The sequence below is a fragment of the Oryzias melastigma genome, linkage group LG7 (assembly GCF_002922805.2).
Source record: "Oryzias melastigma strain HK-1 linkage group LG7, ASM292280v2, whole genome shotgun sequence".
Lineage (NCBI taxonomy): Eukaryota > Metazoa > Chordata > Actinopteri > Beloniformes > Adrianichthyidae > Oryzias > Oryzias melastigma.
Genome location: NC_050518.1, coordinates 216,170 through 228,019, shown reverse-complemented (window position 1 = coordinate 228,019; position 11,850 = coordinate 216,170). Strand labels below are relative to the sequence as shown.

General features: G+C 39.6%; 2 protein-coding genes across 2 annotated transcripts; one reads left to right on the top strand and one right to left on the bottom strand.

Annotated features, from left to right (window-relative positions):
• Nucleotides 1-194: 194 nt before the first annotated feature.
• On the top strand, nucleotides 195-4,363 carry LOC112159741 (pyridoxal phosphate binding protein). The gene is made up of 8 exons (XM_024293994.2): nucleotides 195-354; nucleotides 758-865; nucleotides 940-975; nucleotides 1,047-1,122; nucleotides 1,192-1,332; nucleotides 1,402-1,544; nucleotides 2,318-2,416; nucleotides 3,104-4,363. The coding sequence occupies exons 1-8, from the start codon at nucleotides 265-267 to the stop codon at nucleotides 3,284-3,286; spliced, it is 876 nt and encodes a 291-aa protein (XP_024149762.1). The 5' UTR covers nucleotides 195-264; the 3' UTR covers nucleotides 3,287-4,363.
• Nucleotides 4,364-8,195: 3,832 nt separating this feature from the next.
• tmed4 (transmembrane p24 trafficking protein 4) lies at nucleotides 8,196-11,597 on the bottom strand. Its single transcript, XM_024292151.2, has 5 exons — nucleotides 11,394-11,597; nucleotides 10,677-10,777; nucleotides 10,479-10,604; nucleotides 9,036-9,182; nucleotides 8,196-8,954 (listed from the first exon to the last, which is right to left on the bottom strand). Exons 1-5 carry the CDS (start codon nucleotides 11,527-11,529, stop codon nucleotides 8,805-8,807), a joined length of 660 nt encoding a protein of 219 aa, XP_024147919.1. The 5' UTR covers nucleotides 11,530-11,597; the 3' UTR covers nucleotides 8,196-8,804.
• Between the last annotated feature and the right edge of the window lie 253 nt (nucleotides 11,598-11,850).

The window sequence follows — 11,850 nt, the reverse complement described above, 5'->3', positions numbered from 1 at the left end:
TTTAATGACATTTTAATCTGGAATTAGGTTGATCAATTTTAAAATAAACAACCATAATAATAAATAACCAAGTAAATGATTTATTAATGATAATAACAAGAAGGTTTAAGCCTGCTTTTTGTTGGTGTAGTGACTAGGGCGGGTCAACAGAGGGCGCAGTCTCCTTAATGCACTCCCGATCCAGGTGAACTCTTATTTTGAAAGACTATTGTCGTCACGACGCTCCCGTCACTCTGACGTCCTGTTGCGTCGCCGTGTGACGATATGTGGAAAGCAGCAATGTCGGAGGAGGTTGGGAAGGCGATCCAGTCTGTGTTGGAGCGGATGACCCAGGCGGCGACGCGGCGTCCCCGGGTAAGTGCAGACCGGAAGTTCCGCCGCAGAGTCCAGAGCTCCGTGGTTCAGGTCTCGCTGCTCCTGAACGAGGAGCTGCTGGGAAATCACGACTGATTATGTAAGACCTCCAAACATCTCAACCTTTGGATGGGAGCCTGCAGCTGGTGGCAACACTTCCAGTCACAGCACCACGCGTGACCTCGCGCGTGCGTGTTCTGCGCGCGCTTCCTTCCCTCACGAGTTCATCTTAGTTATGGTTTCGTGAGTTAGGAAGGCTTTTGAAGCTCATTTGAATGTGGGGGGCACGTTTCCAGACCCCCAGCTGTTCTGCATACTCCCGAGAAATGATCCAAACAGAATGCAGATGCACGTGCGCATATGCGCATGCTCAATCATGTTCTCCTTGCATCTCCTTCCTCAGACCTTGCCGGCTGTCACACCTCGGCTGGTTGCTGTCAGCAAAACCAAGCCCCCAGAGATGATTGTGGAGGCCTACAGACACGGGCAGCGCAACTTTGGAGAGAACTATGTGAGTCAGAGCGGCCAGCTGTGGTCTCATGACCCCAGAGGGAGCAAACACTGACCTTTCTCCTCCTTTCACAGGTCAATGAGCTGGTGGAGAAAGCCTCTGACCCTCTGGTAGGTTCATAATTTACAGGTGGATGGAGATCTTTCCACCTCCTGCTGTGACGTTTGTCCCCCTCTTTCAGATTTTAGAATCGTGTCCTGAAATCAAGTGGCATTTTATCGGACATCTACAGAAGAATAATGTCAACAAGCTCCTAGGTGGGTGACTCAGCTCTCCTTCCTCCTCCTCCTGTGAGAACATAACGAGAAGCTTCTCTGTGCGGACAGGAGTTCCTAACCTGTTCCTCGTGGAGACGGTGGACTCCGCCAAACTGGCTGACCGGGTCAACAGCTCGTGGCAGCGCGTCAGAGGAGCCAACACTCAGAGGTTAAAGGTCATGGTGCAGATCAACACCAGTGCAGAGCAGAGTGAGTGCTGCTGAGCGCAAACCTCCGCCGCCTCGACGGTCCGTGTCTCACCGGCGCCGTGTGTTGCAGGTAAACACGGCCTGCCGCCGGAGGAGACGGTCAGCACGGTGAAGCACATCGTGTCGCAGTGCTCCGCCCTGCACTTCTCAGGACTCATGACCATCGGGCGCTACGGTTACGACCTCACTCTGGGTCCCAACCCCGACTTTCAGGTACCGTGAGGAGCCAGCTGGTTAATACCCGTCTTTCTATGAGATCTAAAGGTTCCAAACTTTTATTTTGAAGGATGTGGTTTCTACGTCAATAAGATCATTAGTCTTTTTGTTCGAGTCAGTATTTCCAAGATAAAAACATGAAAACTTAATGATAAACACCTTTAAAACTATAGTTTTTTTCCTGCAAAATTATTTTGGAAATATCATTCTAGCATAAACCTGGAGTTTGAAATTACTTTTTCAAAGTCACGTTTTTTAGATTCGGGACTCGCCCCAAAATGAGTGGTAAGCCTCGTCTTCCAGGGTAGAAAAATGTTGCACATGTTTCAATAAATGCCCTCTGAGTTTTATTTTGTTGTCCTTATAGACTCACTCTGATGAAAATGTGTTCTTAACATATTTTTTCAAGATGGAGAACATATCTTAAGAAAATTAGACTCAAAATCACATTTTTGAGTATTTATTTATTCGGATTGTTGTGAATCAGGAGCAGAGGAAAAAATGATGTTGGTAAAAGCTTGTAGTTGCAATGTAGCCCCCTGCTCTGCTCCCTTCTGATGCATCCACTTATAGATGACTAGATCCACGTATGTCTTTGTTTTCCTTGTCTGAGCTAGAATCTGGATCCAAACTGGATGGCTGGAAAGCTCCAATATTGATTGGTGGGGTTGTTTTGAAAATAGATAAACAGATGATCAGAATGTGACTTTAAAATGCCCCAAAATGAGCTGCTGGTGTCCCTCAAACACTGATGTGATGTTCTCTGTCAGATGCTCTTGGGTCGGAGGCAGGAGGTGTGCGACAGTCTGAAGCTGCCGCTGGAGGAGGTGGAGCTCAGCATGGGCATGTCCACCGACTTCGAACACGCGGTAAGATTCACGCCTCACCTCCACCCAAACCGGGGAACTTCAGTTTTGGACCCTAACACTGTGTGGGAGAAACCTCTATCTTATAAGTTGATAGTGATACAAGCATTAACTGTATAAGAGAACTGGACTGAGTGACACTCCCTCCCTTCAAACTCCAAACAGGAAGTACCTGCCGGCTCCAGGAGGCTTCAAAGTTCCATAGAGTTCTATAGAGAAATAAACAGCTATTTCACAGTCATCCTATTTATTTCTCTGCTACTTTATTTTTAAAACATTTTCTTGATATAGATTCATTTTTGGCCAATCAGGTGTCTTAATAAAAGTAGGAGGAGCCTGCTGTCCCCCACCTCCGAAGTTCTAATTAAAAGTTGCTAACCCTTGCTCTAGTATAAACATTTCTATTGCAGATTCATGTACATTTTAATGCAGCTGTGAAGTCTTTTAGTTATGATCAAATCTTCTTTTTGGATTTATCAGGATCATAGGGAACAGTATAGTTAAAATGACTCATTTAAGTCTTAGGTTTTTGTTGTTCTGACTCCCCAAATTAAATGTTTTATTTTTATATTGCAGCATTCTGCTCATAAAATAAGCTAACATTCTTATTCAGTCAAATTAATAAATACATTTATGGCATTTTTTTACAACGTTGAATTTCATCATCAACCGTCTCTGTCTCCGCTGCAGATCGAGGTGGGCGCCACCAACGTGCGCGTCGGCAGCATCATCTTCGGAAACAGGGAGTATCCCAACAGCGCGGCCAACACCCCGAACCCCAGTCCGAGTCCGAGTCCCGCCCACAGCCCCGAGAAGACATCCAAGGTGGTGTGTGAAGAAGCTGCCAAGAAGATGCATCATCTCACCGTCTAAGCACACTGAAGCTGAGCTGGTTCTGCGTCGAGCCGCAGATCCCAAGGAACTTTTCGGAAACGTAGCTACACATCGGCTCGACGCAAACTGCTACAAGTTTTGAGGATTTTCAGCTACTCTCCTCTTTTTCAGTAACTCTGTTGGGATTATTGATGCAATCCTGAGAATCCTTCAGGCTCTTTAACTAAATTATCATCTTTAAGTAAATAAAATGTGAAATTTCACCCTGGAGTTCAGCTGGGACATTCTCAAAGATTGTAGAAAACTCTCAGCCGGATAACTGCTAGGTCTGCTTTGGCTTCAGCAAAAACCTTTTACTGCCATCTAGTGTTCAAAGGTGTCCCTGCACCTTCAAAGAGACCCATAAACAAAGCGCTGGAAGAGCTTCAAAACCTTTGACCTTAGGAAAACTTTTGGAGAAAAATAACGACTGATTTACGTTAGGTTTGCAGGTTTTATTGAACTTTAACTGGGATTAATTTAGCCTTTAGTCTTTTTAAGCTTTTTTTTTGGCTCATAGAGGCGTTAAACTTTTCCGACTCCCTTCACAATAAACGACACGACTAAACTTGGTAACAGATGTCTGGAGAATTTACTTTGTTGTTTTCTAACTCTTCAACCTAACTTGTGACAGTGCAGAATTGTGCGTCATGAACTGCACACAGGACACTAACATTTTTATTGTACAGCTGAAACAAAGACTTGTCTTAATAAACCATCTGTCCCTTTATAATGACACTCAGTATTGTGTGTTTGATATGGTTTTTCGTATGATGTGCCAAACGTGTCAGATCTTTATTCTTGATATGAACAGATGCGCGTGTTTCGTGTTGTTTGTGCGTCTGTGCTGTGCTGTAGTGTGTTGTTGGAGGTGTGAGAGAGTAAACCTATGCAACATGTTGGTCTTAAACATGCAGCCTCTTATTTTGTTTTTAATTTTTTTGTCCGTTAAGTTTGTGGGAGGGGCTAAAGGGTCAGACGTGTGCTTGGTGTTTTAGGCGTTTTATCATTGTTTGGTTTGGACTTTGGTTCTGATTGGAGCCAAAACCAAGCAATAAATTTTACTGTTCAAAAATATCTGCTTCCTGCTGTGTTTCTATTTGTTCTGAGGTGAAAACCATCAGTTCACTTAGATATTTCTTAGTTGGTAAACTAAGGCAGTGTTTTTTAACCAGGTGTGCCGTGGGAAATTATTCATTTTCACTGATCTAAAAACATGTTCTATCATCAGGAGATCAGCTCTGTTTTCATCCAAACAGGCCTTGATAAAACACTCAATTGTTAGGAATATGAAAGATCACAAAATACTTTTTTTCTTTGTGTTTATTTGAATCCAATGAAGACTTTTTTATATTAGTTGAGGTCCTGCGATTTAGCCACAACTTACTGTTTTTTGGAAAAGTTCCTTCCCTCCAACTGTCTCCACCAATCATTCTTGAAGGCTAAATCATGTCATCAATCTGACCAATCAAAAGTTGTTAACATCCTCACTTTTTTGTTCTCATAGTATCACAGTTCCAACAAAAATAACAGCTAAAGCTAGAGTTTACTGGTGTAGCTTCCCACAGGATCCAGTATCAGACCGTGGAAAAAGTGAGCAAAATAATTAAGTTTAGACACGCGAGTTAGTCCAACGTCAGCATCAGTTTTGCACTGCATCTCCCATAATGCATTGAGTTAAAGTGACAGCACTTCTGCACTATGCTACTAAAAGTAAAAGATTTATTCACCCAAAAATAAATAGAACCTGTTTTGTTAAAGTTACATTCTGTATTAAGACTAAATAAAAAATGATAAAACTTCAAAATGTTTAATTTTTGTGTTGTTACAGTTGAACATAAACATGAATATAATGTGTTTTTTTGTGTGTAAAAAACAAGCATGTTGTGATATACTTGTTAAAAAAATTACAGTTGCTGTGACACAAACATTTAAAGAAATATTTTTTAAAAATCAGTCTTTGGAAGGAATATATTGTTTATTTTTGTGAGGTCACATAAAATTACATATAATGTTATTAATAAATAAATGAGGGGAAAAACAACTACTTGAGTAAACTAATTTAGTTGAACATTATTATTGAAAACTATCACAACTTTTTTTTTTTTACAACATTTAAGAAAAACAGCCTCAACTTCCAGCTTTTTTGCCTGAAACAAAAAATAGTCATGAGATTGTGGAGGGACTGAACCTCAATACAGACTGTAGAGTTTCTCCTGTTTTACATGTTTGGATGCTGGTGTGCGGCAGAATCTTTGACAAGGAAAAAGCGTACCTTGGCTAAAAAAAGGTTGAAAAATGAGATGAAATCCAAGATACAGGACAACTGAATAAATACAATTCACAGGTTTGTTGTGGTTCTGAAAACTGAACTAAACTTTATTCAGTTCTCTTAAACAGCTGTAGTTGGCCTGTTTGGTGCATCTGCTGCCTTATTAGAGAAATAACCAATTTTAAGAAGTACACAAATACTGGATGAGCCCCAAACCAGCTTTCACATTTTTACTATGTTTAAACAATCACAGTAAATTAGATTAGAAATGTTTTCTTTCAAGTAATCAAAGCAAAAAGTAATGCTTAAACAAGACAACCAACAGAGATTTATATCCATACAAAGATATATCAAACATAGAATATTATGAAAATAATTAAATTTTACTTATTTAGCCCAATATCACAAAACAATTGTCTATTTAGGATTCATACCGATAACTGTTCAAAAGCAGAAAATCAGTCATAAAATATAAACAAAAGCTGGTTGCTATTATTACTTAAGTAATTAATTCAATTATCACTCATAAATAAGCATATTTGTTATTTTGTGCACAGGACATGACACAATTTAACTCTCATCTCTTAAGGTTGTCACAATAAATTCCATAGATTATTTGAAAGGGAGTGGGAGGAAGTGAATTTATATAATCCCACTCCGGCTCTGCCTTACTTACTTTTTATTTTCCATTTTCTTTACCAAATATTAACAAAGCAGAACTGACCTGAAGCATCATGGTTATAAAATCCCATCCAAGAATTAAGAAAACAAAAAATGGATACAATTTACACAGAAACAACATCAAGCCAGCAAATATAGCAACAACATATAATCAAAAATATAAAACCAAGACTGACATTGACCATTCTGAACTCCTTCATTCTGCATGTTGCAAATCAATTTAGCATCACCTTGAATGGAAAAAAACACTGAAGAATCTGTAACATAACTGGAAATAAATGCAGGCCTGAAGGGGTTAACGGTTGAGTGTGCACAGTATCGGTGACATCCATCCGTCTCCTAATCCTGCTTGTTCCTGGTTGGAGTGAGAGGTGTGCCGCGGTCTAACCCAGGTACTTCTGGGTGAAGCTGGTGGAAAATATCCTGGATGACAGCAGCCTCTGACATTCTCACTTAAAGGGAGAAGTTAAAGACCCGCTCCAATCATTCATTTAATCCATTTTCAAGGCGTTCCCAGTGATCTTTAAGATGATGAGGCTCTTATTAGACAAAATAAAAAAACTTGTGTCATTTTCTAAGACACTGTTTCTGCAGAGTGATTCACAATGATTTAAATAAAAAAAAACTTTAATGTGTACTTTAATAAGATTAATTTACTTTATATTTCCTCCACCTGAACATTTTATAGACACCAATTCACCTATGAAGCATGTTTTTGGACTGTGGGAGGACGCTGGAGAGCCCGGAGAAAACCCACACATGGAGAAAGGACCCAGCTGGGATTTGAACCAGAGCCTTACGGCTGTGAGGCAAGAGTGACATAAAAAAACACAAATGGAAGAAAGGATGTAACGATTCTCTGTGAATTGGTTAAAAAAAACGGTTTAAACTCATCAACATGTTCATCGATGTAGGAAAATAAAAAGTCGGTGTGTCTCAGCCAAGATCTAGAAATGCAGAGATGATGACAGTTCTTCATGCAGGCTCACTGTGAGGTTGTGTTGAGCGGGTGCGGAGCGGTCCATCACACGTGGAGCACACCATGAACCGAGCATGAAAGGATTTGTGATCATTTCAGTATTATGAATAATTGTTTATTTTTATTAAATCATTTCTTTTAGTAGGAAAAGAACACATACTTAGCTATAAAATACCAGTAATTCATTGTGTTGAGAAAAAAAACGGAGAAAACCGAAATCGTGACTTTAAATCTGTGAATCAAATCAAATTGTGGCTTGACTGAATGATGTAATAACATCCCTAAAAGAAAGATGTCCTGGATGTGGATTCTGTTTAAATGACGGTTGGTGACAAACATCTGCATTAGCTTTCAGGGTTCTTTGTTTTATGCTGGAAGCTGCTTAAGCTTGAATCAAACTGTTCTCCTTTCAGTTTCTGTAAAAATGTGTGGAAGCAAAAGCTGGAAGGTGGAAGTGGTTTACGACATTTAAACGGCATGAATTGATGTGACTGGAAGTGAAAGTTGTTGGTTTTCTCAGAATTTTCCTTCAGAAAAATCTGAGTTTCTAGTCTTTTAGAATGTCTCACTTTCAAACAACATAAGGGAACATTTTCAAGTATTTTATGTCTTGAAATGTTTGCAGGAATTAATTTTCTCACCTTCACCAATTTAAAAATGTTTCTCAGAGATGTCAGAATGGACTGGGCCTGAACATCTTCAAGAAGAAAGAAAGAAGAATAAAAGATGACTTTATGAGCGGATGTTCATCTATGCTGAATCTGATTGGCAGTTTAGTGTTTAGAGGAAATTAGTAAAAACTGAAATAAGTGACTATCAGAGTCGAATGTAGAATATTGACAATAATATCCACATCATGGAGACAAACCCTGGACTTTCTGTTTCTCTTTGATTCTTGTGTTAAACTGTTCAGTTTCTACTCCGCTCACCAAAACTGAACTTCATGAATATTCAAACATTAAAAACAGGAAACCTTATTTCATGGGAATTTTACAGATTTATTTAGGTACAAGTCAAACTTTGAGTAAAGAAACTCTAACCTTTACATGAAAATTATGCACAAAACATAATAAATAAAATCACAGAAAAAAAATAGTGGAATCTAGGAATACTGACCATAATTTTATCTGGTGATGGACACAAACTTAAGCAGATTATTTTTAAGATGTCATTTTTACAAGAAATGGTTCTGCTCTGACAGGTGTGGTTAACCCATGCCCAGGGGGTGTGGCGTCCCAGAACACAAAAAAAGGAATATTCAGGAAGCAGATCAAGTCGGAAATGTTAGATTGAAGTCAGAAACAGTCTAAGACAATCCTGAGGTCTGACATTCTGGTCGAACAGAACCACTGAAGAAGAGCGGTGGCTGGAATGTAGTGCTGCAATAGAAAACCTAAAATAACGTCGGGGAAACGGATGAGTTTGAAGGTGAGTGGATCCGTCTGGTTCAGTGATGGCTCATTTGAAGACCACAAGTCTCCTCCTGGAAGTTTAATGGCCGAGGTTCCTAATCTGCTGAGGCAAGTTTGTCTCGTCTGAACCGGCCGTATTCTTCAGAACATCTCAAAGAATAAACAAAAAAGAAATCACACAAGTTTCTTGGCCTCAAAGAAGCTTTTCAGGTGCTTCATCTGCCAAATGCCGGTGATGATGAGGATGAGCGTCTGAGCGATGGACCACCACAGAACGCGCTGGTTGGTGCTCTCGCTGGTCATGCGGAAGCGCTCCTCTCGATACTGTCAGAGATACGAGGGAAACCACGTGAGTGAGCTGACGCCCAGGAGACTACGGGAGACGGTTCACAGGAATGTACTGACCCTCTGGTAGTTTTGCTCCTTCTGGATTTGCTCCACCTGGTCCAGAAGCTGTCGCACTCGGAGCTGAAGCTCGGTGAGTTTGTCCTTCGCGGCGATCTCCGGATAGTTGTTGGTATGTTCTCCAACCTGAATGTCCAGATGAACTCTCTGCAAAGTCAGGAAACACCTTCTGTTTAAGGCTTTCATGAAAAAGACACAACATGTAAAAAAGGACTAACATAGAACTAAATTCAAGAACTCTTGATGAACTTCATTATTTAGCATCTGAAATCTTGAATCCATAAATAAACAGAAACACAGTTTACTGGTTGGAAGAAAGAAAAAAATGATTCAGATGAAACCTTTATCCTGAGATTGCATCTGTGCTCCCCCTGGTTTTCACTCCCACTCAGTCATAAATTGAGCTTTCATTGACTATGGAGAACCGCAAGGTTCAATCCCGGGCTCCCTTCTAATTAGTATTTTTCTGTATCCCAAGAAGGAAATGTAAAAGTCTATATGATGCTGCTGTTTTGAAAAGGAAAACACAACAGAAACTGATGTGAATAACAAAAATGCCTTTAAATGTTTTTCATTTTACTTTAAAAAATAATGTACATATTAAAAAAATAGATTTTTTTTTAAATATAAAAGCACAAAATTAAAAACATAAAAGATTCAAACTGGATATAAACACTAAATCTCCTCTAAACTTTCTTTTTTATTTGGTTCAACTTACAAACAAGTCTGTACTGTTTTTATGTGGCAAAATAAATTATTAAAGTATTAAAACATATTAAATTAATCTACTTCAGAGATTAAGAAAAACTTAATCTAAGAATGACGTCTTGCTCATTCGAACATGTATCATTCCAAACATAATTTCACTGCAGGGAAAGTTTTAAAAAAAAGTCTTAAATCTTAAATATAGATATTTAGTACTGTCGTCTGAGAATTATGTTTTTCAAAAATGTAATAAATGGGGCTTCAACTATTGACACCATGTTAAAAGAATTATGAAGTTTTTTTTATGTGGTGGTGAACTAGGTTAGGTCAGGGAGACTCATTGATGCAGAGTCCTGGAAACAAGGTCAGAACATGTTGTTATGACTTCACATTTATCTCATGTCAAACTGCCTAGTTTCTCAGTCTGGGGGAAACTTTTCAATAGGAAAACAGTTAATAAAGCCACAAAAGACAACGCATCACTCAGCTTTTATCATTCATTTTTACATTAGTTTTTGTTTGTGCCATAATAGAAACTTTGAGACTTTAATGTAGTTTTTTTAATAAGTGTAAATTTCATTTGGACCTTTCCGAACAGACCTTTTCTCTTCTCTGAGACGAATTAAGCTCTAATGACATAAATGATTCACATACTACCAGTAGATATTTCATGGCTGCATGTATCTGCACACTAAAGCATGCTGGGACAGTCAGGGAGGCTGATTCCCGAGTTCATACCAGCTTTCCCCCTGCGAACAGAGCCATCTTTGTGGAGTTGGAGTGCAGGCAGATCTGATGTTCTCCCGGAGTATGCGAGGTGAACGTGAACCGTCCGTCTGAGCCGTACTGCCGCGACAGGATGATCTGGGAAGAGAGATCAGATCTTTGAATCTACTGCTCAAACTATGGATGTGTGTGGTGAGGTTCTGAGCTCACCTTGGTATCCGGATCCTTGATCTCAACGTGCATCCCGAGGCCAGGGGTGGCCGGCAGGAAGGAGCCGCTTTGTTTGTCCCATAGCTGGGTGCGGTATTTACCTGCCAGGTAGCAACACGTGGCATCAGGTCTTCTGGTTTACACACCTGAGAGGTGAGCTGGCTTTTTTTCTGAGAGTTTTAAAACAACCAAACACTTTTCCCTCGTTTTTAACGTCACACCCATACCTGCAGCAACTTTTTCAGCAGGTAAACTATAAAAGAAAATTGAGATAATAGAACATTGGCAGGTGTTTCTGAGAAATATTAAAAATATTTTAGGTAAATAAAAGGTTTGAGATGGACACCAAACCTCTCTGAGAAAACTCATCTACATCCAGAAAAGCAAGAAAATTTAATATTTGACAGTATTTTTTCAATTAAATTAAATTGGCATGTTTGAATGAAATCAAACCAAAGTAACTTGGAAGAGAGATAAGAAATACACATTTGTCAAAATTTGTTTGTTTACATTTATAGTTGTAAAATTAATAAATGTTTGATCGAATTGGTAATAACTGTATAAGTTTAGATTATTGTGCAGACAGGAGTGTGGGTAGAATCCTCCAGAAACCCTGTTTCCCCCCATTTCTTTTGCTAACCTGATCTCTGTCATTGTTGCATTTGCTCACAGCTGCTAGCTAGCCGCGCGAGGATAACTCGCTAGCAACCCACTCACCGATGACCATCGTCTCGTCCGGGATCTCTTCTATGAAACATTTCTTCTCCGTCTCCCCAATGTGAAAATAAAGCGCAGAAATCGAGGAAATCCAAGACAAGAAGAGAAAAGCTCGGGCTGCGGGAGCAGAGAGCATCTTGTCACCTCTCTCACTTTAGCCTCTCACAGGAAACTGCTACCCGCTGACGTCATCAGCGTCTGCGGAAGAAGGAAAGGGATTTTCCTGAATTTACGTTCCCTGAGCTTTGCCTGACAGGCAACTTTTTGAAACGGCAGCTTATGTTACATTTTCAAAAACAAAAATTGTTTTCTAAATAAATTACCAAATTCGTATTTAAAGGAAAAATTAGTGAACACCTCATTTCATAAAAAATAATAAGGAAAAAAACACATGTTGACCACAAAAGCTAATCAGTTTAATGAAAAATCTTGTCTTCTGATTCCACTTTATTGAAAC